Source organism: Microcebus murinus, chromosome 10, assembly GCF_040939455.1.
Source record: "Microcebus murinus isolate Inina chromosome 10, M.murinus_Inina_mat1.0, whole genome shotgun sequence".
In the NCBI taxonomy this organism is placed as follows: Eukaryota; Metazoa; Chordata; class Mammalia; order Primates; family Cheirogaleidae; genus Microcebus; species Microcebus murinus.
This window is the reverse complement of record NC_134113.1, coordinates 76730080-76755930: the sequence shown is the minus strand read 5'-3', so window position 1 is coordinate 76755930 and position 25851 is coordinate 76730080. Positions and strand designations below refer to the sequence as shown.

General features: G+C 41.7%; 2 protein-coding genes across 11 annotated transcripts in view; one reads left to right on the top strand and one right to left on the bottom strand.

The window, feature by feature from the left end:
* The window catches only part of PPFIBP1 (PPFIB scaffold protein 1), a 167927-nt gene that overhangs the window by 50862 nt on the left and 91214 nt on the right, over positions 1-25851 (top strand). For all 10 annotated transcript variants that reach the window (XM_012739497.3, XM_012739504.3, XM_012739502.3 and 7 more), the window contains one exon: positions 5335-5423. The gene's annotated coding sequence lies outside the window, so the exon portion shown is untranslated. The remainder of the gene's footprint in view (positions 1-5334; positions 5424-25851) is intronic.
* C10H12orf71 (chromosome 10 C12orf71 homolog) lies at positions 21704-24799 on the bottom strand. The gene is made up of 3 exons (XM_076007850.1): positions 24720-24799; positions 22609-23179; positions 21704-22016 (listed from the first exon to the last, which is right to left on the bottom strand). Exons 2-3 carry the CDS (start codon positions 23133-23135, stop codon positions 21704-21706), a joined length of 840 nt encoding a protein of 279 aa, XP_075863965.1. The 5' UTR covers positions 23136-23179; positions 24720-24799.

Sequence of the window (25851 nt, the reverse complement as noted above, 5' to 3'; positions counted from 1 at the left end):
TTAACTCTTTAATGTATATATATATTTTTTGGCTAAGGGCTAGCACTTCCTTGTACTACTTGATTTTCACTTTCATCACTTGCACTGGCTGTTGGGTTTTTTCTGACCATCCCACAAATAAATAAATTTAAAGCCTGCTCCTAAGAGTCACTGGATAGGCACAAAACAGAGCTGTCTTGGAATGCAGATGTTTGTTGGTTGACTGGGCCCCATATAATTAGCCACACAACTCAAGCTTGTGATTTGAATTTGCTTCTCAGCTAAGTTAGGTCTGCTCATCAGGGACCCTGAACCTAACATTTACAAATGCCAAGGATCTATTTGAAAGAATCTATTATTTGATAACAAAGTCTTATTGGGAAAGCAAAACTGACTTTTGGATTATTTAAACAGTGAATGTCAACATGTGATTAAACACCCAAATGGATGGGTGGTGGAAATAGCAAATGATTTTGGCACTGAGAGAAGCGGAAGACTGTATGAGGACGCACTATGAAAAGGCTTCTTGATTTGGGCAAGATTTAGAACTGGCTAAATATGGTTTTGAGCATGATTAGGCATGACTTCATTTATTTGATCTTAACTCCTACAAGCACTATTCCAGTCAAGGGGGCCAGGATTTTGGATCCAGGTCTATCTGGCTCTGAAATCTATGAGGTCACCCCTTCTATGGTCACCCGTACAGCTTTATAAACTCACCAACTCGGTCAGGTTTCTCCTTTCCTTGAGGTCCAAATCGGTGATGGTGTCTCTCTAAAGTCTTTCTAGACTTGTGTTCAGAGTCCTGTAGCACTTGAACCTCTAATATATAGATGTATTTAGTTTTTTGTGTTTCTCTATTTCCCCTGCTGCATTGTGAGGATCCTGTGGGCAGGATATACAATTTTTACCCCATGATATTTAGCAGAGAGATTTGGCCTATCCACTGAATGCCATGTTGATAACAGAAAATAATAGGGTCTTTGACAAAGGGTATGCCCTCAGAAGCAGGAGTAGATATGATGCACTAAAACAAAAAGCAGGCCATCCTGGGTGCATGAAAGACCAAAAATAGAAGGAGATGATGTGAGAAAAACAGGAAAGGGATAGGATACGGAGGGTCTTCGATGTCAACCTTGAGGGTTTGGACTTCACTGTGCAGACGCTGAAAACCAGTGAAAGACTAGCCTGATGAAAAAGAAGGTTAAGACCCATCTCTCTGCACATGAATTGGTGATGAGTGATTTAGCGATTCTATTTATTTGGAACCACATAAAACTATCTTTTAGTACAAAAGGGCACTGGGTCACATTTAGGTGACACATTTCCTCCTGAAACCCAGAGAGCTTCAGGAAGTGGCGGGAATGACTCAGCAAGGGGACATCCTCCTGACCAGGTGGTGGCTGTGGCTGGATGCAGGTCTTCTTACCAGGCTCTGAAGTCTTTCCATAATTTCTGTTGGTGCTGGCTCAGCCTTTTCCCAGATGGCAACTTGGAGGGGAGGATAAGACTAGATGGGAACAAACTTGGAAGATTTAGGATCTCTCTGATAAGGGTTCATCCTGAAGGCTTCCCGAAGGGCCTGAACTTCCTGGAGAGCCCTTACTTACCAAGGAAAAGATAGATAGTGGCAGTTAGCTTGATTCTTCGATTACTTATGATATAAAAGAAAGAAAATCGTGGGCTGTTATAGTCCCAGTACTCTAAGGTCAGCTCTAATCTTAGAATCAGAAGGGTCTTAAAGTCTACGGAAGTCCATTTATATTCTTCTCTTAGGTATCTTAACCTAAATTGTGCAGAAGTGTATTTTACTGGATTTTAACCTTTTTGAGATTTGCTTTTATTTTGTATTACTTTTATGCAGTTACTGTGAATATAGCATAGAGATTAAGAATATGAGCTCTGGAGCCAGATTGCCTGGGTTCTGGTCCTGATTTCTCTACTATTTAACCTTTGGCAAGGTATTTAACCTCTCTGCCTCAGTTTCCTCATTTGTTTGATAGGGATAATAGTTTACTTTCTTTCTAGGGTTTTTGTCAGAATTAAGTGAAGAAATTCATTGTTCATTTACTAAAAGTAAAGCCCTTAGAATAATGCCTGGTATATAAGTTCCTGATAAATATTAGCCAAGAGTGTATCATAAATGAGAAAATAAAAGCAAAATTAAAGGTTAAGTGAGTTAGGTAGTTCTCCAGCAAAATCACTCAACCTAGATTATCATTTCTTGCTTTAAAACAGTCTGCTGAAGTTTTTTAAGACCTAGAGGTCAGCAAACTTTTCTTAAAGGGCCAGATAATAAACATCTTATACTTTTTGTGGATCCTAGGGTCTGTGTTTTTACTGCTCGATAATATTTGATACTTTTTGTGGATCCTAGGATCTGTGTTATTACTTGCAAAAATCTGCCACAAACAGAATGTAAATGAATGGGCCTGGCTGGATTCCAATAAAATTTTATTTACAAAAACAGGTGGCAGGCCACATTTGGCCAACTTACAGACCCTTGCTTTAGATACTTAAGCCATATCTGAAAGGAGACTTTGGATTCCATTTGGTTTTTAAGCATGAAATGTGGCATTATGCATTATAATAAACAGTAACTTTGCTTCCTAATGATTATGTTTAACATGTTACTCTCAGTTATGGTCATGCTTTAGAATATCAAAGGGATTTAGAAAATAAACAATAGTGATAAATGCATTTTCCATCTCAAAGGGATATATTAGAAATCACTTATTTAATGGTTGGTGAATTTTCTTGAAATTCGAAACCTTAAGGTTGTGGGCAAGATGTTAAGGGCTTGTTTTATTAAATGTGTACAAAGCATAGACTGTATTTTTTTTTTCCCTTCTGTAATCTTCTGTACAGGACAGGTTTGTGAGTCAAATAAAAAGCTATTTGTAATTATACTTGTCATTACACTAAGGGTTTTTTCTTCTAGGAATGTTGTTTGCCTGGGTTTGGATTTTTTTTTTTTTTAATGGCTTACTTTTCAGTTTGATAATGCGTTCTTGTTTTTAAATTAAACTTGTCAGTGAGTGAGCCGTTTTGTGCATGCTGTGTTTGTTAGTATTTATAGCTTAAGTCTGTTTCTGAGGAAATGACTAAAGTCTCTTGCATTCGATCAAAATTGTATAACAAAGAACATCTTTGACTTACTTAAACAAGGGCTATGATGAAAACTCAAAAAATATAATGGTTCGTGTTTATAAATGTTTTTTGTATTCAGTCCTGGTTGGGCCAAAGAATTGGAGCTCTGTGCTGAGGGAGGGATTGAATATACTCAATGCCTCTTAGTTAATGTGAGTTTCCCTGGAGCAAGTTTGGTCAATGCTTACTTTCTCATAATGCTCTTTTTTTTTTTTTTTTTTGCATTTTACGTGTTGTTTTGAATTGGGCCTGATAGAACATATATTTCTTCTCTTTAAACTGTTCTACTCATTTTCTCTTTTCTTATTCCTACCTGAGAGCCCTGACATTAGGTGAAGCATGTAAACCTTAACCTCGCCCATGTAATTTTCAGCAGAGGCTGTTGGGGATTGGACTGGGGCAGGGCCTGGGGAGGGAGGGAGTGGCAGAAGCCCTGTGTCTTGTTCACTGCTGGAGCACCCACCCTCCCCATCTCTGGAGTATCCACGGGCTCTCCCCACCCTAATCTCGCCCCCTTGCTGTTGGTTCAGTCTTCGTGGAAGTGTAGTGTCCTTCCTTCTGCTCATTGTTCCGGAGCAGGAGATGAAGGGACTGAGTTAGGGAGGAAGAGGAGGCCCAGCTCCAACCTGGGCTGACCTGTGCCCTGGCCCCCTGGCTGGTCATACTTTCCCATGAAGGCCCTGTGACAGGTGCTGGTTGGATTATGGTGTATTGTGAACTCACTAGGATTTTCTACAGTAGCTTTTAACCTCATTATATTTTGGTCGCATTGATTATTTCAATCCTTTCATAAGCAGCTCAAAGAACCACTTCTCTACCTAAATCTTGGCTCAAAATATGAAATAGAAGAAGGTGAAATTGCTCTGTCTACTCACTGCCACACATCTCACTCTTGCCTCTCTTCTCAGAAGCACTTACAGGGTGGGGTTCCTAGGAAGCTCACTTTGAAAACTGTTGATTAATGTAACTTTACTTTTGGAGCACATGCCTGTCTTAAAATCAGCTTGTTTATGTATATATCATTAACTACTTAAAATTTGCCAGGATTGGTGTGGTATGTATGGACCATATATGAAGCCAGCTTTAAGAGAAGGTAGAATGGATTACCTGGTGTGATTTGATGAGCTGTTGAGAAATTCCATGAAGACAGTCTGCACCCCCATTCATGCCTGAAATTCCATTGTCAGTAAGGCATTTTGTTTCAATGTTGAACATCTGCCTTTTCTGAAGCACTTTTTTTTTTTTTTTTTAACGAAAACGTTAAAATATCCTCAGGAAGGATATGCATTAAGTTGTTTCAGCCTTAGAGTTGATCCTATTGCTTCCCTGCTTGATTAAACATCTGAGGTTACTGAATCCTCAGCAGGACAGAGAGAGAAGGAAACAGCCATGTTCTTACATCATGATTTTGTCTAGGACCGGACCTGATCATATATACACATTTGAAAAACACATGTGTGGCAATATCTCTTACATTTAACTTGGAGACACCTTGTTTTCTCCTTTGGATACAGGTATCTCCTTTGGATATGTGGTATTTGAAGAGGGAGCATCTCAAAAAGAACTTTTACTGTTCTTAAATATTCTTTCACTACCAAAATATTAATATATGTTATTACTGTATCATAGTGCAGATATATGTGTCCATATATACTAACGGAAATTTTTTTAAGTGTGAGTTATTTAAAAGAGATAAGAGAATCAGAAATGCAAGTCTAAAAAATAGTGCACGTTTCTGTATATTGTCTGCACAGTGTTCCTTTTGGACAAATAATAAATTACAAGCATTTTTCCATTTTTTTTCCACCTTAACAACTGAATATTATAAAACCACAGTTCATTCATTTACTCAACATTCATTCATAGCGTACCTACCATGTGCTACGAACTTCGTGCTGTAAAATTTAATGGTGATGGTTTCGGCAGACAATTCATCTTAAAGGAATATTTGAGGTTGTCCAGTAACTGAGGAAGGAAGGAAGAGAGAGCAGTAGTGCTGGATGGAGAGAAGGAAGAAAGAGGAAGGATAGATGGAAGGAAGTCCTTAATTTATATTTTCTGGTTTTTAATGACACCCATATTGTCTAGTTTGATGTTTTCTGTTTATACAATCATTTACGATTTATAGCTTTTATTTTCTCTGGTGTGTGTGCTATAATTTGAAATGAGTTCTAATTTGTCATTTTTATATTTGTTTCTTTTCAGTATAAAAGAACTTGTATGGATCAGTTTGCTTAGTATAGCCAAGATTTGAAGAACTAAAACAATCAGTATTAAGCCTGTGTTTTGAAAACGTAAGTAAACTTACCCCTCACCATCGTTTATTTATGGCATCTTTAAAGCCTTTCTCTCTCAGTGTGTGAATGTATTTCTAGTTGTCTACTCATTAAGTCTAAGAGAGTTTCTACCTTCTCGCTGCCTTTAAAAACTTTTCATTTATAAGAGTGGTGTGCCTAGCCTAGGTGGTTGTAGGATTTAGACATGGTACGGCAGGCAATGAGCAAATCCTTTATTTGGCCCTGTGAAGGGAAACACAGAGCTGGTATCCTAATCCTTCCAGGCACAATCCTACCCTCAAGTCCTTAGTTGTTCTACCTCACAGGCCATTTCTGCGCCTCATCTCCACCAGCGAGAATTGTTGGTCCACCCGTTAATGACTCAATAGGCTTAGAAAATGAGGTGGTGGTTTTCACTAGCCCGTATACGGGTCCCTTTCTCTCTATTCCCCTTACTCAGTAATAACTACTATTTATCGAGCTTCTGCCAAGTGACAAGCATTTGATTCATTCAATTCAATATTCATTCCACAGATACATTTTCTGGGTGCTTGCCGTGTACCAGACACTGCTCTGACACTATGACCTTATCCTCATGGCACCCTGCAGAGCAGGAGTTAACAGTTCAGTGATCTATTAATAGATGAGGATCCCGAGGGTCAGGGAGAGGAAGGAGCGTGCCAGAGGTCACATAGCCAACCAGTGTGAGCACCGCACTGTCTGTCATTTTCTGATTTGTCTGAAATAGTGTTTAGATACTCTTCTTGGCATGGGTGTCAATAGGAGACTGGAGCCTTCTGGGTTATGTTCTTAAAGAGGAATGTGACCCTAATCCTTGGAAACCTTGGCTAAAGTCACAGTAAAGAAGGAGGTTTAGAGAAACATCCTCCCGTGTTGGAGAGGTACCTTTGGTACCTGGGTAGGGAGTTAAGAGATCTGATGGCCAGTCCCAGCCCTTCTGTGGATTTCCTCTGTTTCCTTGAGATATTTAAGCTCCAGGGGACACAGTTACTCTTCTACCAACTACGGGGCACAGACCAGACCAGATGATCTCAGGGGTCTCTCTGACTCAGCTCTTTATTGAAATATACGTAGAGGAAAGTGCACACACATCGTAAGTGGATGGCTTGATGGAGTCATTGTCACAAAGTGAACACACCTCTGTAACCAGTGCCTCAATTAATAGAAATTACCGGTACCCCAGAGTCTTCCTTCCCTCATGCTCCCGGGAGTAACCAACATGCTGACTTTGTTTAGTTTTGCCTGTTTTTCAAAAATTCATGAATAGAATCATGCAGTATATACTCTTTTTGCACCTGGATTGTTTTACTTATTATGTTTGTGAAATCCATCTACGATATTGCCTGTAGTCATTTATTTTTTTTTCATTCTCCTTCCTCTAATGGTATTCAGTTGTTTGTCTGTTTCATAATTGCCAGATATTTAGATTGTTTCCAGTTTGGGCATATTAGTAATAGCGTTCCTATGCATGCTTTGTGCAAATCTTTTGGTGATGATTGTATTGTGTTTGTTCAGGGACTACAGAAATTTAGATTCAATGGCACTGTGGAGTGATGTTGAACTTCAGGTAGCTAAGTGATTTGTGTGCTTCAATGTGGTGTTCTAAGCCTGCTTGCTCTACGGGATAGATGAAGATGTTTTCATAGAGTACTTTTGGTGGGTGTGACCAGGTGGGAGCCCCCTCTGATGCGTGAGTGATGTCGTAAAGCCTGTTGCCCTGGCAGAGAAGGATTTTGGTTGCCTGGCACCAGGAAAGGCTTACAGAGGGGATGAGAAAATAGATCCAGAAGAGAGAGATGTCTGGACTCCCCCCTTGGAAACTGTCAGGATATCTTGCCAACCAGATCAAGAGCCTTGGAAAAGTGACAACCCAGGGGGGAAGACTCAGCTTATGAAACCTGGCGTGTCTAGGGAGACGTGAGTAGAGAAATAAAATTTGATTTGATCAGACAGGCTGGAGCTCAGCAGGCACTCTTAAAGCATTTTCTGAGCAATTCATTGAGCCCAACTTGTTTTAAGAAGCTTTGAAAAACACCAGTCCCTAAAGTATGAACCTTGAGTCAGAAACGAACTTAATGAAACTGTTGAACTAGGGAAAAAAAATGTATTTTCCCCAAACAAATATGGGACATGAGCATGTGAGTTTTGCTGTGAGAGCATTCTGCATTCAGATCACATCTCCAGCACCCTCTAGTCCCGGGACCTCCCTGGATCACTTCCACATCTGTAAAATGGGGATGGCAATATGCCCACCTATAAGATGCCCCATCGATTTGCCACGACAGTTTACAACAGTGGTGTTAGCCGAGTGCTTCTGGACACATGGCCCCACCACTAAAAACAATAGTGTTCTTATTATTTTTCTCGTTCTCGTTACTAATATTACCCATTTGTATCTGACACTTCGCAGGAGTTTTCAGACAATTTGTTTAAAATATGAGACTTTTGTTTTTTTAAAGTGTGGTGACTACTAACAAAAATGTTTTCCTGCTTGCCTCACTTTGGACGGAAACTCAGAGGAGGGATGAAAGGAGACATTAGTCCGTGTGTCCATGGCTTGCCCCTCCCCAGGGTGAGTCAGTGAAGATACTCTTGGTTGGTTGTCTGAACTGGTTTACTTGGTTAGTTCAAAAAGAGGCCAGTGGAGCTGAGATTAGTGGAAAAGGAGGGTCATATTTTGCACAAAGGAAAGTCATAATTTTATACATTATGTTCTTAACTCTTTTGCCTGGCACTTTGCAAACAAGTGTTCTGATTTGTCAAGAGGTAAGAGGCTATGTGGGTAGCTCTTTGATGACCACAGTCGGCATAGGGTGTGTGTTCCTGGTGATTGAGGTTGGGTGACCTCTTTCCACCTCTGTCAGTGAGTTCTGGTCTAGCTTTGGGGACACATGATACAGAGTAAGTGTGATTTCCCCCCCAAGTGAGATTTTGATCTAACGAATTAATAATCTAGTGTTCTATAAAGGAAATTATTAGAGTGACTTAGAGTCAAAGAGTATATTTAAGCCAAGAGTCTAAATGCTTGTACTGACTTCTCTACTAACTACCTGTGGACATCCTGGTATATCATTTAAATGTTCTGGGCCTCAGTCTCCTCATCTGTAAAATCAGGAGGTTAATTTACATTTGAGACTTTGAGGCAGAGGCGGATTCTATGAATCCCTCAAATGTAAGGCCTGGTTTTGGGTGGATTTGTGTTTTTCTAGATGCTAGATTCTTTCTTAGGCCTGTTTCAGATCCGAAGTTCTTGTGACAAGAGATTTCGGTACTTGTAATAGTGGGGGAAGGAATAGTCTTATGATGTGACCTAGGTTCAGAAAGTAGTTCATGTCCTCAGCAGCTAAAAAGCCAAATGACCAGACTGTCATGACTGACTGAAGGCTACACTGAATACTGTATTTATAACTTTATTTTCACACCAATAGTTACTTTAATGCACATGCTCTATTCATTAAAGTGTGTGTATATTTCTATCTAAACTACATAAACAGACATGCCAGACATTGCATGTAAGTCTGTGGCATAGTTGGATTATGGGAGCCGTATTTGGCCTTATCTTACACCTCTATTTCAAGTCTCAGTCCACCCATTAAAGTCACACAACTGGGAGTGTCCCAAATAAAACTTGGGTTTGTTCTGTTACTCAGTTGTTCAAGAAAATATTTATTAAGAGGAATATTTTAAAATTATGAAAATCAAATATTGGATTAAGTAGAATTCATATAATTAAAAATAAATCCTAAATACTAGTGGTATCAGTTAAGAATTACTTTTAAGCTCTGATCTCTGTCCTTTGATACCCAGGAATATGTATGGAACTGAGAACAGGAAAGAATTAAAGTCAACGAAAGGCTGGGCACGGTGGCTCACGCCTATAATCCTAGCACTCTGGGAGGCCGAGGTGGGAGGATCGCTCGAGGTCAGGAGTCCAAGACCAATCTGAGCAAGAACGAGACCCCGTCTCTACTAAAAATAGAAAGAAATTAGCCAGACAACTAAAAATATATAGAAAAAAATATTAGCCGGGCGTGGTGGCGCATGCCTGTAGTCCCAGCTACTTGGGAGGCTGAGGCAGGAGGATCACTTGAGCCCAGGAGTTTGAGGTTGCTGTGAGCCAGGCAGATGCCACGGTACTGTAGCCTGGGCAACAAAGCGAGACTCTGTCTCAAAAATAAATAAATAAATAAAGTCAATGAAAAGCTTTGGAATATTTGTACTTTCAGCCTTGTGGCTGTTCTGGCAACTGGCAAATAGATGAAATGTCATTGGCCTAAGAGTGTGGGCAACACCCTAGTCTCCCCTGTGCTTATGGTTGCTGAGTTCATGGACGATGGTGGTGAGAGCTGTCTGGTTATACCACTTTGGTGGCTTGGATGGACCCAGGCATGGGAATGAGGTGGGGCCCCTTGTCAGGCTTCATTTCTGTCTTCTTTGCATTAGGCCGAGGAAGGCCATGGGGTTGTACACTCCATTACTCGCCCAGGCCTGCCTGTAGAGTCAGTCCACCTTACAGTGTAGTGGTTTGTAAGCAGGCAATTTATAACCTCTGAGATAATGTCATCCCCAAAGAAAAGCATCTACCATAGCTCTGCCGTTTGTATCCTTTTCTCTAAACCCTTCCTGCAGTCTTTATAACACTTTGTTATATGGGGATTGAAGTTTTCTATCTCCTAACTGTCTTTTGTGAACCAAACATTGTTTATTTTAGGTAACTCGTACTAAACATTCTAAAAATATGGCTTGGGGATGGTGGTCTTATTTGGAATCGCGGCGCATATGGTTGTCTTGTGCTTTCTTGGCTCATTATAACTTGAGGCAATATGTACGTGAATTTCTTTTTATCCTGTAACTCACAAAAGATTTTCTTTTCCATTTTTCTTAGTGCTTTCTCCTCCTCCTACCAAATATCTAGGCTCACCTTTACGATCAAATGGCGATCCAGTTCTGCCTTTAGAAGGCTCCCTTCAAGCAGATGCTTCTCGTGTGTGAGTGTGGATAAAGTTTCTGGGCTGTTAGAAGCTATTTGCTCTTCTTGCCAAAGCCATGGCAGTCTTTTTTATTCTCAGTTGCTTTGCTTTCTCCTCACCTCTTAGGAAATTGGCAGCCAGTGACTTTGACTTTTTTTCTCTTTTCTCTATGAGACAGATATGTTATAGAGTGTAACTGTAGACAGAGAAGAACAGTTTACACACGTAGCAAATAATCAAACCAGTGGCAGGTGTGTGTACTTACCCACTGGCTGGGTAACGGGGCAGGTGGTGGTCTTTCTCTCAGATTACCATGCATTTATACATTTAATTGGGAGGCCTCAGGTGTGTGGTGTCAGCAGTTTTTTAAGAAGGGGGAAGAGGATCTAAGAGAATTTTGACTCTTTCTTAGTGGATCTGTGGTCTAGTGGTGTGGAATATAGGGGAAAGCTGGGTTCTGACACCAGAATTTCAATGAGCCAAGGCTCTCCATTGCTTCAGGAGCAGAGAAGTAGAAGAAGGGATTTCACTGATTCTTAAATCTATTATTTAGCTCAAGGCTCTGAACGTCATGATCAAAGCAATGACGTTGGGTCTCTAGGTGTGCTCTGCATTCCTTGCATATCATAGTGCTGTTCCCGTCTCTTCATCACGTCACAGCTCAGAGTTTCTTTAGCCAAGAGGAGACTTAAATTGGGGGTGTAGCAATTTATGCCCATTGTATTATAGCAATATCCATTTAGTTTCTAGGCAGAAGATAATACATGCTATCTCTGTAGCAATTATGGCATCTTTCAGATTGAAAGAGCCTTGGCAACTTCCTGTGACTAGTACCTTGAACCAAGCCGTAATCCCTTGCCAACACAAACAATAATCGTCTTCTGTGTTTTCGTTTGTATTTCAAAACACAAATTGTAATTGTACCATCAGCTTTTCTTGTTGGTGTATGTGTTTTCTACCTTTATTCCCTTACCATGGTTGTGGTAATTATGTGCTTGGCTTTAGACACTTAGGCCATTTGATACTGTGACATTAAGAGATTTTAGAGGAAAAGGTCATCAGCTGTCTTTCTGGGCTATTCTGGGCATTTTGTACTATATTTATTTTGGATACAACTTTTCTTGCCCTTGATTTCTGATTAGCTGCTCTTCCTCCTTGCCTTGGCCTCTCAACTTGCTTGGAAGCTTTTCAACAGATGTGCACTTGGATGACTGTTTTGTTCAACAAACAAACATTATCTCAACCTTGGGGAAGAGTTAAGAAGACACAGGATGGAACTCCCCATTAAATGCTTCTGGTTCTAAGCATGGAATTCCTGGAGCAGGAGCTAAGCTGGCTTCCAATACGTTGATGTCCGGAAGTTGTTTCCTGCTTGGGGAGCTTAGCTTTTCTACCAAGGGAAATGTGAATTCTGAAGCATTCTCAAAAGTTTTGGATTATTTTTGAGGATTTAAATTGTCTTATTACGGCCGGGCCCGGTGGCTCACGCCTGTAATCCTAGCACTCTGGGAGGCTGAGGCGGGCGGATCGCTCAAGGTCAGGAGTTCGAAACCAGCCTGAGCAAGAGCGAGACCCCGTCTCTACTATAAATAGAAAGAAATTAATTGGCCAACTAACATATATAGAACAAATTAGCCGGGCATGGTGGAGGATTGCTTGAGCCCAGGAGTTTGAGGATGCTGTGAGCTAGGCTGACGCCACAGCACTCACTCTAGCCTGGGCAACAAAGTGAGACTCTGTCTCAAAAAAAATAAAATAAAAAAATAAATTGTCTTATTCTTTATACATATTTAGGAATTAAAGAATGCATTATTTGCTTAGAAAAGTGGGATTTTTGGTTCTTTGTGGTCTACATTGGTCTTGCCTAAGGTTGGACAGAACACTCCTTTCAGAGACTTTTCACCCAGTCTGGGCCTCCCATGTGGATGGGACAGTTAAAAACCAAGTATCAAGCAGGAAGTAATAAGAGTAGCTGGCCTTCAGGCATTAGACTTCTCACAAAGGCAAATAGCAACACCCAAGAAAAACCCATTTACGTTGACCCGTATGTAGCACCCCTTGGCCTGTTGACCCCTTTTCTTTCCTCCCCCATAAGCCAGCAGAGCAGCAAGCTCTTCTTTGCAAGACTGTGAGTGATTCTAGAGGGGCAGAAAATACCAACTACTTCTACCAAAGTGCCACAAATTCCAGAGGGTTATTTTTCTGTTTCCTCATTTGTGTGGCCCTTACTGAATTCTCAGAAGTTAAAGCTGAAAAAAAATCAGGGTGTATGACTGGATAGTCCAGTCGATTCTTGGTTTTTTGTAGGGGTGGGGTGGGAGTTGCGGTAGCTGTGGTCTATAATGTCACTGTGAACACTGAATCACTGAGGTTCCTGCAAGCCTCTGGTCACAACATTTTCGGCAACTGCTCAGTACGTAACCTTGTTTTATGTGTGCTTCTGTTTAAGGACTCCGGATTTAATATATGTTGTTGAGTCATTACCACTGACATCATAGCCAACAGCACTGTGACTGTTGCCTGGACAAAGCCTGTCTCACCTGTGGATTAGTCCTCAAGGCACATGGCCTTCTTGCCCCAGGAACACTAGATAGCACTTCAGCACTACACCTGGAGGCCTTTTTTTTTTTTTTTTTTTTTTTTCTTTTTTGAGACTGAGCCTCACTTTGTTGCCCAGGCAAGAGTGCCGTGGTGTCAGCCTAGCTCACAGCAACCTCAAACCCCTGGGCTCAAGCAATCCTCCTGCTTCAGTCTCCGGAGTAGCTGGGACCACAGGCATGCGCCAACATGCTTGGCTAATTTTTTCTATGTATGTTTTCTCTCTATATTTTTTCTATATAGATTTTTAGTTGTCCAGCTAATTTCTTTCTTTTTTTTTTTTTTCTTTTTTATTTTTTTAGTAGAGATAGGGTCTTGCTCTTGCTCAGGCTGGTCTTGAAGTCCTGAGCTCAAACGATCCGCCCGCCTCGGCCTCCCAGAGTGCTGGGATGACATGCGTGAGCCACCACGCCCAGGATGGAGGCCATTTTAAACAGTGGAAGCCAGCAACAAAAAAGCACAAAAATGAAAAATACGGCACGAAATAAACTATGAAAAGGATACTTCATAGCGTGAAGGATTAGCTGAAACAGGAAGGCAGAGCATTGCTTTGTTTTGTTTGACCTCAGCTCAGAACATACCTGAGGGGGACTCTAATTTTTGCTGCTCTATGCATGTCCATAAGGACCATGAAACCACCTTGAGGGATGATTTTGGGGTTGTAAGCAAATCTTAACAAGTGAGCAAGTTCACAAATACCGACTGTGTAATGTAAGGAAAGTAGTCCCAATTATTGTGGCAGGATACTCCCACAGTCTAACTGTATAGTTCACGTAGAAACCCAATCATTTAAGGTGAGAATGAGTTATGAGCTGGGATAACCAGACCCATGTCCAGAAGACATTTTTAAACAACCTCGTGTGAGAGGAAGACAGACAAGGAGAACTTGCCCAAGAAATGATCGTTTTTTTAGTGAACAGACAATAATTAGCACCACTGCCAGGCTTCGGACATGGAGAGAATGGGAACAATATCTTGTGTATCCCCATGTCCTTGGCATGGGAGGTGATCATGGCCAGCACGTGGGCACCTCAACTCAGGGGCTGCGTGGTAAATAAATGTGAATGAAAGAAAGAGCAAGGAGAATTCTCTCAGTCATGCCTGAGAGCCCACTGTGGGGCACCTTAGGAGTCTGATGCATCTTTTTAGCCTAGATAATTTCCTGTCCGCTGTGTTCATTGAATTTTCTCTGGCAGATGCTTACCAGTGGTCAGAAACAATAGTGTCTTACCGTGAAAGGTATTAACATGGCACAGGGTAGGAGTCTATCATACTCATCTTTGTGCACTGTCTCTAGCAGGTTAGTGTTCACTAAATATATTTGAATGAATGAATTGTTTTTGAATTAAATACATTTGAATGAAATGTATTTGAATGAATGAATGAATCTAACCCTCATCTGGAAGATTTAGAAATGCAAAGTCTATAAAACATCTTTTTAAATTCACAAGAGAGGATAGACTATAAGTCTGTACTCAGACAAGTAGAAAGATGTGGATATTCTTTTGTGACCTAGCTTTGTCTACTGCACAAAGCTGAGCTTTTCAACTCAGGAAACATCTATACCCTGCTACACCCCCCTGCCCTGGTCACCCCCCTAGAGACATTCAGGGACTAGACTTAATTAAAGTAGAAACTAGTTAAGTTTTATAGGAGGAAATGACATTCAATTTCAGATATTATCTGTTTAAATTATTTCCTGTAGATTAACTATTCAATTTACCAAATATTTGTCATGGAGCTACTAGGTGCAGGAAACTGGGCCAGGGGCTTTGGAGCATGCAAAGATAAGCAGAACATAGTGGTTTTTGTCTAGTGGGAGAGAAAGACATGGATGTAAATCAGGATAAAATGTACACTTACTACAGGTAAACGTGAAGTGTCATTGTGGCACCATCGTGGAAAGTAAGATTAATTCCAGCCTACTGCATTCTACAGGTTAATTGAATTTAACCTGGGCCTTGAAGGCCCACGTGGAAGTGCCTTTGGGAGGAGGTGGGTAGCAGGGCAGACTGGAGAGGTAGCAGGGTTATGGCAGTTCTAAGAAGAGGGAATGGCATAAGCAAAGGCACTGGGGCAGGGAGGGTATGGGGAACAAGCACTGCAAAGATTTTGTGGTGTTGGTGAGGAGGATTGGGGTCGGGCAGAGATTGTGAGATTACCAGAAAATAACATCCAAATCCAATGAGAGAGATGTTTATGAGCAGTTTACTTGGACGTTTTTCTGTAGTCACTAGGAGCTGTGGTAGATTTTTAAAGCAAAGAAATCACGTGACAGCAACTAGCAGTAGCTAAGGTTTGTAAGCACTTACTATGTGCCAAGTACTTTTACCAAATCGTTACCACAACCCTTTGAGGTTAGTACTATTAGTATTGCAGATGGTAGATGAAGAAATAGCCAAGAGCAGTAACTTCCCCAGGATCCACAGAGAATAAGTGGTAAACTGGAATTCGAAGCCGGGAAGTCTTACATAAGAACTTACATTAACCTGGGATTGAAGAGTAGGATTCAGAGAGTCTTTGAACTTACTGAATTATTTGCAAAGTGTTCGATATATATCAATATGTGCGTTAGTTTGAAGATCTGTAGCTTTAGTTATATAAGATGTACATGCTAAAAAAATGTTAATAAAGGCTACAGTAGAATACTCTCTGTCACTCTCAAAAGCGTGGACAATAGATTATATGGTGACTTTATGCCTATTCTTTTTTTTTTTTTTTTTTTTTTTTTTGAGACAGAGTCTCATTTTGTTGCCCAGGCTAGAGCGAGTGCCGTGGCGTCAGCCTGGCTCACAGCAACCTCAATCTCCGGGGCTCAGCGATCCTACTGCCTCAGCCTCCCGAGTAGCTGGGACTACAGGCATGTGCCACCATGCCCGGCTAATGTTTTCTATATATATTAGTTGGTCAATTAATTTATTTCTATTTTTGGTAGAGACAGGGTCTCGCTCAGGCTGGTTTCGAACTCCTGACCTTGAGCAATCCGCCCGCCTCAGCCTCCCAAAGTGCTAGGATTACAGGCGTGAGCCACCGCGCCCGGCCTTTATGCCTATTCTTGTTAGTTTTGGAAGAGGCAGAACAATCTAGCACTGCTCAAAATAAAAGGAAATGTCAAAACAATTTGCAGGAATCGTTAGTATTATAAGTGTCAGGCTGTTCCTGATTTGTGAGAAGCAGAAAACGTGTAGGAATTTCTTTTGAAGGTAGACACGAGATATCCAGACCTTGAAACTTGTGATTATTTAAAAGGGCAGAAGAAGACCTACCTTCCCATTTGGCAAAAATTGTTCTTTTTAATCCCAGCAAAAGCTAAATAAACTCCTGAAATCTCGTGTGTTTTAGAAAAATGCTTAGATAGTAGCCTGCTTTCAACTGGACCAATTTGCCTTTTATATAGTTAGGACATGAAGGATGAATATTTACCAACCTTTGAGATTAAAAATTCCTTGCAGCCGGTTGTGAATTCAAAGGCAGTTGCCAGGATGAGTGAATGAATCCACATTGCAGAATTATCTAGTTTATATCACTTGAGAAATCAAATTATTGTCTGTTTTGTTGAGAGTAAATATCTTAATGTTTTAAATATGTATATCTCTAAAGATTATTGTCACACAAGTATAGCAAACATAGTACTTTAATAGCAAAGATCTGGATTCCCTACTTGAGTTTTTCTTTATATTTTCCCCCTGTTGGCTTTCTCATTTTCTCTGTTTTTTTCCTGGATCATATGAAAGCAAGTTGCAGACATCATGATACTTCACCCTTAAAATACTTCAGCTTTTCGAATTTCCTAAGAACCAAGGACGTTCTCTTACATAGCTATAATATTCTTATTATACCCGGGAAATAATCATATTATCTAATGTATAGTCCATGTTCAGATTTTCCAACTGTTAGAAAAATATCCTTTACCATAGTTTTATTTTGCTTTGTGACTTTGATCAAGGATTCAGTCAAAAATCACAAATAGCAATTGGTTGTCACATGTCTTCAGTCTCTTTTATGAACTGTCTTGCCTTCCTGCCTCCCTGCCTTTTTTGTTTTCTCCTACTTTGTGTTTCATGATGTTAACATGTTTGAAAAGTCCAAGACAGGTGTCTGGTAGAGGGTCCTACAATCTGGATTCACCTGACTGTTGGTGTCCTCATTATTAGATTCAGATTAAACATTGCTAGCAAGTATACACTGCTTCTCTTCAGATATGATGTTGGCTAGGCTAAATTTAATCACCTGACTAAGTTGGTGACCTCTCATGGTAAAGGTGCCCAATCCCCTTAGTAGATAAGTCATCTGTGGAGTAATTCTTAGAGATCATGTACACATCCTGTTCCCTGACAGTCATTCACCAATCATTCAAACCATTAAGATATCTAAAGTGTTATCTTTTCCTTTGTGAGTGGGTATACAGGAAAGTGCTACCCTAGAGGAGAGAGAGCTCTTTATTTTAGAGATTTGTACTTAAAATAATATTTTTTTGATGCAGATGAGGAAAAATTAAGTTTGCCATTCTGACTTCTTTCTGGACTGGGAGAATTCAGTAGTAATGAGGTGAATTTCCTTTCAACAGCCACAGCCTAAAAAGATATGACATTTGCCCCCTCCCATTTGAAAATGCTCTGAAAGTAGTTCTCCATAAAGCATAAAATCAAATGGGCATTAAAACCATGAAATTCCTTTGGAAGGTGGGATAAAACGGAAATGGTTTTGTTGTGAGACTTCTCGATCTAGGCTAATAATCTTTTTTGGGAATTTATCCTAAAGCTTTTGTACCCACTCTACTCATGACTGGTTCACTCAGTGAGTGTTATCTGATGAGGATCTTATTTCACTTCTGAAAGCAGGGCATTGTTCCATTTGTTTGGGGAGTTAGGGGGTAACAGGACAAGATTCATTCCAAGCAATGCAACGTCAAACCACCCTTCCATCTTGAAATTGGAGATTATCCTGCATGCTGTATATGTTCTCCCACTCGCAATTCACAACGATAAGACATGTTTTTTAAACAATTAACTATTTCTCCTAAGTAAACAAAATAGTTCTTTAATATTGGGGTAAAGACCTTTAATACTTTCTAAGAATTCATTTATAATTTGCTTCATTTTTCTTTTAATTGTTTTGTAAGAGGATTTTAGACACTCTTCTTGTGGCCAGCTAGACTTGGTCCTGTGTATCCTCTTGAGTCATGAATTAGCACATTCCGTTCTTGAAGTCTGTAAAAATTTTGCCCCCGTTTTGCAGGTGTGGTTTGATCACACACTTTTTTTCTCTCACTAGGATTCTGCTGAGCGAGAAATCAGCAGGGCATGGTTAATCTGTAATGAATGTACATTAGCCTATACCAATTCTGTGTTTGGGAGATAGTGGATTACCCCCTACATTTGCTTGATAAGTTCTCACACTGTATTTTGGCTTATATCATGGTGGTGGTATAGATTCTAGCATATGAATGTTTAAGTTAATACATGGCTAATTCAAGCAGCTGAGATTGAGAGGCTTCAAAGTTGAGCGACTCTCTTGAAGGAATGATTTTAGTTTTCAGTTATGAGATGATGGATCCCAAAACGTATTGGTTAATTAGATTAGTATGTCCCTGGTGATCACAATAATTCTGTGGGAGGCTTGAGGACGTAGCAAAGCTAGTATCTTTCAGTGACCACTTCCAGTTGGCTGTCAGTCCTTTGGATACATGCAGCGGGCCACCTCCAGCCCCAGTCCCGTGTATATGGCACAAAGCAGAGGGGACCTGGTCATAGGTTGACCTGCAGCTCATAGCTTCATAACGCATTTGACACTATGATGACTGAGGAAGTGCTGAAATAGTTCTTATTTTAAAATATTAATACTTTATCTTGCTTTCTGATGTGTAGCTTGACACTTAACCCCAATATGCAAAGCTTACTTTATTGAAAAGGCTTGCAAAGTACATTGCTTGAATCTTAGGGACAGGCTCATACCTGTCAAGCAGGTTTATATTAATACAACACTGAAAAATACAAATATGTCAGAAGTCTAAAGAACAGGGTATCTTATTCAATATGAACAGCCATTTAAAGTAGTTTGTTTTGCTTGAGTTTTTCTTAAGCTTAATTGCTAGAGAAAGAATTAAAATAATGACAAAACTCTGGCTGCAAGTCCCTTGAAGGTATATGTCGTCATTTTTCTTTTAGGCCTATCATTGTCTGTTTAGTCTAAAGCAGCATTAAGTGTCCATGCATAGTGGTTGAATTAAATTTTCAAATGAGTTTCTAAATTCCTCGGGTCTTACTAGGTTTCTCAGTCTGTAGGTTGCCGCCTCTCTTGACCTTTTACTGATGGCTGTTTTCCCAGCTTCTGGTCTCCTTCCTCCCTCTGCTGATCAGTCACTTTTGGCTTAAAAGGTGCAACTTGTTAAGCTGTTGTATTTCACTTTTTGAAAAATTATATAGATAGGTCATATTGAAAACATTTAAAGAATTGTGACAGGTTACTCTGTATTAGACACTGTGTTAGGATTTTGCAATAAAAAGGAACTAAAAACCTGATGCTTGCCTGGGAGAGCTCACAGTCTATAGGTAAAATATATGTGTGTGTATATATATATGGGGAGAGAGAGAGCGTGCAAGCAGGCGAGCTGAAAAGTACGGGTGGTGGTGTGAGTGTGGCAGGTGGACCCTGGGGAACAGCTTATGGAAGGGCATGGTCAATTTTGCCAGGAGGGTTCGATATTGCCCCATAGTAACTCTACAGATGGGTCTTTAAGGATGGGTTCCCTAGGTAGTCAGGGAGTGGAGAAGGAAATGGCTATGGTTTTGTGTGTTGGCCCTAATGAGAAGCAAGAGTGTCCTTTTGGAGAATTTGGTTTGAGTATGGATTAGAAGAAGATCTGGGAGGAGAAAGGGCAGGGCATTGTGGATGCCACTAGTTGTGCTGGACATGCCAAGTTTGGGAAGGAGGTGTATAGGTTGGACCTATAGGGAAGTGGACGGAAGTCAGGGAACAGTTGTGGTAATGGGATTCAAAGTCTCGGTGAAGTCAGGGTGTAAGGAAAGGTGGAGGTGGGCGTTCAAGTGAGCTAGTGGAAGGGGCAGGTATTCTCAGAAAAGCAGACAAAGAGGTCTGGCTGGGAAGAGACTCGGGGTACATGACCTTGAACACACATTGAGCAAAGGGCCCTATTCTTTGACCTGCTCCCCCCATCTCTACTATCTTTCCTGGGCCATATCCGCCACACTGTCTCTCACATATGCTGTTAACCAACTGAGATCTCACACCTACACTCCACACCAATTTATCCAGCAGCTTAAAGTCCTCCACCTTAAACTAACCTCATCTGCAACTCAAAGAACCTTACCTAGGAAACCTTTCCAAATCAACCTCGCCCTGTGCCAAATGTATTACTCTTTCTTTTGTACTCGGTGTGTATCCCCTACAGATTGTTAGCCATAACCCTTTATAGTCTCATGTTTACATGGTTTTATCTCTTAAATAATTAGACACTTGAGCTCAAAGAGTGTGTCTTTTTTTTTTTTTTTTTTTGGTAAATGAGAAAAGTATCTGGCACTCCTACATGCTAAATATTTGTGGAAGGAAGGAAGAAAGGGAGGAAGGAAAGGGATAAGGAAATTGAAGTTGAGAAAAGGAAGGAATTTAAGATCAGGGAGTCATCTACTTTTCCATGTGAGTTCTGCAGGTGTCACAGAATGGTAGTCATGGCTGAACAAGGAGCATGTTGAGTGAACCTGTGAGTGAATGAGGATGGTAATAGTGATACTGGGGGGGGGGAGTTGATAATAACAGGGAGGGTCTTCCTCAAAGAAGGCGGCATTTAGGGGAAAGTTCAGTGACACTTGCAAAGGAATTTCAGACGGCTCAGTGGAATGGGTTGGGAGAGTACCTGGTTAAGTCAAGATCTACTGAAAACCCTTAACTCTTGGTAAATATTGCTCTGTGTGGGAAGTATTTCAGTGAGGATTGATTCAATCTCTCACTTTCGGATATCCCTTGAACCAAGTCTGGGGAGTTCCTCAGGAGAATGACTAATAACAACAACAGCAACAACATTTATCACGTGCTTGCATCAGCTTCCTAACTCTCACACCAGGCCTAGGAGGTTATGTCTTATAATATCATCTCCTCCATCTTATGAATGAGGAAAGCTTGGCTTAACGTGCCTAAGTATTACAGCATTCCCAGTCTTCATCTTCTTCCTAAGTGGGCCACTATGACAGCCAAGGCAACACATGCTGGAGCCAGGCGGGTCCCCAGAAGCACTGGAACTGCTGTCTGCGTTCTGGAAACACTACCAATTGCAGCCAGCTTCCTCAGTAAACTCACTTCCCTCTGCCACTCGACTTCACACCCTGGATGTTCAGAGTCACACTGCCATGGCGGGAATCTCATGGGCTGTACCGCTGCCTGCTGAAAATGGGGATTTGGGTTTAATGATAAAAATAGGTTAAAATACATAAGATAGATAAAATAGGGTAAAACACAGTAAGAAAGGGGGAGAGGAGAGGAAAAAGAATGCCTTTTAGTTTAGGAAGCATCATACTATTAATATTTAAAATTTCCCAAGAATAAATGTCAGCTTCTATGCCCATACATGCCTTCAGCCTGGGGCCAGGATGGTATGCTGGAAGAGGCAGACGTGGATGACAAGAACGTTGGCTTTGTTTATTGGGAAAACATAAAACCCCCACAGGAACTGTGGAACAGGGACTATCAAAAGGTTTAAAAGTCTGGTGCTGCAGGGTGTGCTGCTTTGGGGGATTCTGCGGGTTGGATTCTCTTGCTTCTTCGAGAGTGTCTTTTCTTTGGTGCCAGCTGAGGGGGGCTTTGGGTGGCTGCCGCAGGGGGCGTTCGCCGCTGCAGAGAGGGGAGGACCTGCTGCCTCAGCCAGCGGAAGACCCACCCAAAGTTCAGACAGGACTGGGCTTGTGTGTCGGAAGAGGCGTCCTCCTCCTGCGCTGCCGCCTGCCCCGAGGAGACTGAGGAGCTCTTTGTCAGGCTTGTCTTTTGGCTGCCAGCTGCCTGGCTTATCTGCAAAGAAAATGAAGGATGACTTAGGTGTGTGTAACCTTGACCAGCAGTGGTGTCACTATTTACTCATTTCTGGAGTTCAAATCCAAACATGTTTGGATTGACATTGGTGAACATTTGAACATGTTTACCAAACATAGCCCCACTGTAAATGCAAAATTTCAATACTCGTTAATATTTAAACATATAATTTTTTTTAAAAAAAAAGTATACTTGTTAGCCTTTCTCCTTGCTTCTCACCCTCTTCCCTCCCTCAGAGCTCCCTGGTCTTTGCCCTACAACTCCATCCTGACTCCTTTCTCTGTCGAGATCCTTCTCCCACTGCTAGTCATGTCCCACACCCTGGGGGTATGGGGGGGCCCAGCCTGCTCCATGGCAGGTTGTAAGGCTCTGTGTGGTCCCATGTGCCCTGCACCCCCACCCCTCACCGCACCGGCCTGTCCCTTGCTGTCCTGTGAGACACCTCTGTGCTTAGCTCAGCAAGTTCATGCTCCTTAAGCCTTAGTGGAATCTGTGGGAACAGGGTAACATCTTCGTTTTCTGGCATTTTGCACATGAGCAAGCGTTGACAAGTATGGTGTTCCTGATGGCTGTCCTGAGCCCTATCTGGAGGGGGGCTGCCGGACAGCTGGAAGTCTTCCTCCTGAGTGAATTCGGAGAACACAGAGTTATCACCTTCATCATCTTTCTGATTTTCTAGAAATGTCTCAAGCGTTTGCACAAGACCATCCAGTTTGCTGAGAGTCAGGTTCGTTCTCTCTCTCGGGTGCTTGTCTGCCCACTGGTTGTCTCCATTTAGATCCCAGCTAGTGATGGAGTCTGCAGTGTTAGAGCCCACGTCAGCGTCCCAGGCGAGGGCAATGCTTAGTTTGCAGAACTGCTCTGGGCGGTCCTCAATTTGGTCTCGTCTCCTCCTGAGTCTCCCTGTGCTTCCAGTCCACCATGTCCCTTGGATAGGAGGGAGGAAGTGGATTGGAGAACCCTTGGAAGGAGTGTCTTCACAGGACATATTGTCCTCACAGAAGGGATCCTCGCAGGGGAAATAGCCCACAGACAGGCTCAGGTTGGAGCTGCATTCAGAGCTGCAGTATTCTGTGTCGCTGCTAGAGGATGAGTTGGCCATGGAGTTCGAGGGTTCAATTCTCAGGTGTCCCTCAACTCAGTAACCTTCCAAAAAAAAAAAAAAAAAAGTGGGATTGAGAAGAAAAAGAGAATGGTGGTACTTAGGCAATAACACCATCGATTCCTTTTTCTATTCAGAACTATCCCATTTAGATGGAAGCTCATCCTATTTTTGCAAGCTTCCAGTGAAGGGCAGAAGAGGTGGCCCTCTCCCTTTAAAAACTTATTTCCCAGATGGGCGCGGTGGCTCGCGCCTGTAATCCTAGCACTCTGGGAGGCCAAGGTGGGAAGATTGCTTGAGCTCAGGAGTTTGAGACCAGCCTGAGTGAGAGTGAAACACCTCGTCTCTACTAAAAATAGAAAGAAATTAGCTGGACAATTAAAAATATAGAAAAAATTAGCCGGGCATTGTGGCTCATGCCTGTAGTCCCAGCTACTTGGGAGGCTGAGGCAGGAGGATCGCTTGAGCCCAGGAGTTTGAGGTTGCTGTGAGCTGGGCTGACGCCATGGCACTGTAGCCTGGCAACAGAGTGAGACTCTGTTTCAAAAAAAAAAAAAAAAAAAAAACATTAAAAAATAAATAAATAAAAACTTATTTCCCTGTGTTATAGTCCTCTCTAGTAAGCATCGCCACCTGATAACCTCTCACCATTTGTCTTATTACAGTTGAAAGAATCTGTATAATAAAGAGGTTACAGGTCGGCCGTGGTGGCTCACGCCTGTAATCCTAGCACTCTGGCAGGCCGAGGCGGGTGGATTGCTCTAGGTCAGGAGTTTGAAACCAGCCTGAGCGAGACCCCGTCTCTATTAAAAATAGAAAGAAATTAATTGACCAACTAAAAATATATATACAAAAAATTAGCCGGGCATGGTGGCGCATGCCTATAGTCCCAGCTACTCGGGAGGCTGAAGCAGGAGGATTGCTTGAGCCCAGGAGATTGAGGTTGCTGTGAGCTAGGCTGATGCCACGGCACTCACTCTAGCCTGAGCAACAAAGTGAGTCTCTGTCTCAAAAAAAAAAAGAAAGAAAGAGGTTACCATTGTATAAAATTGGAAAAATGCAGAAAAGTATGAAGATGAAAATAAACATGCCTGTGATTCCATCATCCAGAGATAATGATAACCATCATCAAAACATTTTGATGGATTTCCTTACAGTTTTGTCTTATTTGTCTATACATATATGTATGCATGTATATTTATACATATATGCACACATAGAAGATGCCATCTCAGTTGAAATTTAGATTATTAAATTTTATGGCACAGCCTACAACAAACATATATGTAGCTATTCCGTAATTTTTAACCACTTCTTATTACTAAACTTTGGGTGATTGTTTTAATAAATCTGCAGTGAACCCCCTTGTCCATAAATCCATACCTCTTGTTATTTTCCTATATGTGGAATTAATGGACCGAAGACCACAAATACATTAAAGTCTTGTGGTATCTGATACCAAATTACTTTCCAGAAAGATTATATACCATTTAGTTGCCCATCCTCCCACCATTTGATGGCACTTTTTAGTTCAGCTTTTTCCATGATGCCCTGGCAAGTAAGTGAAGGTGGAAGAACACGCACACACACGTCATAGACTCTGCCACGCACACGGCTACGAACACGGAAGAGGTGCTGCCAACTCCTGAAGCACATAAACGGGGGACGTTAGAAATCCTTCAAGTCCTGCGTCTCAGTGGCTAGAAGTCCAACTGTCAGAAGTCTGTGTTCTGGGACTGTTGGTTACCTTGGCAACACAAGGAAATAAGTCAGAGCCAGAAATGTGGAAGGTGGGGGAGGGGAAAGGGATAGAAAACCGCAGGGTCTACTCCCTTGCTTCCAAAATATTCTATACCCATGCCATCTCGGGCTAAAGAGGATTCCCTCTTGAGGGCTGAAGGACAAGTGTGTTGTGGTTACTTCCCTCTTGCCATGCAGGTGTCTAAGATGGTTCCTGTCCTTAGGGAATGTAGAGCCTATTTGGTGAGATGGATGTAATCAGCCTATTGTAGGACACAAGGTGGGAACAAGAGAACTTAAAACAGATGTCAGGGGAAATGAAAGGTGGGGGCACCTTACGCAGCCAGGGCTGGGTTTGGGGTGGGGCTCCCAGGATAGGCCACCTGGGAGAGATTCCTTCTGATGTGAGTTAGTAAGGGAGGAGTGGAAATTAGCAAGGTGGAAAAAGCAGAAGGGGTGGAGGGAGAAGGCCCAGTGCGAGCCAGGATGCCCTGGTGAGAAACAACCTGTTGCGGGGATGGGGGGGTGGGGGTGGAGAGGAAGCTCCATGGGACCAGGGGAGTCAGATGATAGAAGGCCTCTTCCCCTGGGAAGGAAGCTGGACTCATCCTCTGTGCCTGTACTTGGATGGTGGTATTCATTTATAAAGCATTCTTCTAGGCAGTTCAAAATATATTGAAGTATTTGACATGATTTAAAACAAAACAAAGGAAGACTTCCAATTGACTTGATAGCATGATTATTGACTTTAATGAGAATGGAATCAGTAGATGACAAACCCAAGAACTGGGATTCAGACATAGGCAGTCTGGCTTCAGAACCCACACTCTACCCCTACACACCCTTTGTCTCTCAAGGGGCTGACCGCCCACCTCCTCCCTGGAAGATTCCTGGGATTGTTGACCCAGTTCAAAATCAAACCCATATCCTGGTTCCTTAAAGTCCTTTGAGGGAAATAGTGTGTTCTTAGAGACAT

Coding starts and splice junctions, on each gene's coding strand:
- C10H12orf71 (XM_076007850.1), bottom strand. CDS start 23,135: ATGGCCAACTCATCCTCTAGCAGCGACACAGAATACTGCAGCTCTGAA. Junction 22,017..22,608: donor CCCCCTCCAGATAGGGCTCA/GGACAGCCATCA, acceptor TTCATTTTCTTT/GCAGATAAGCCAGGCAGCTG.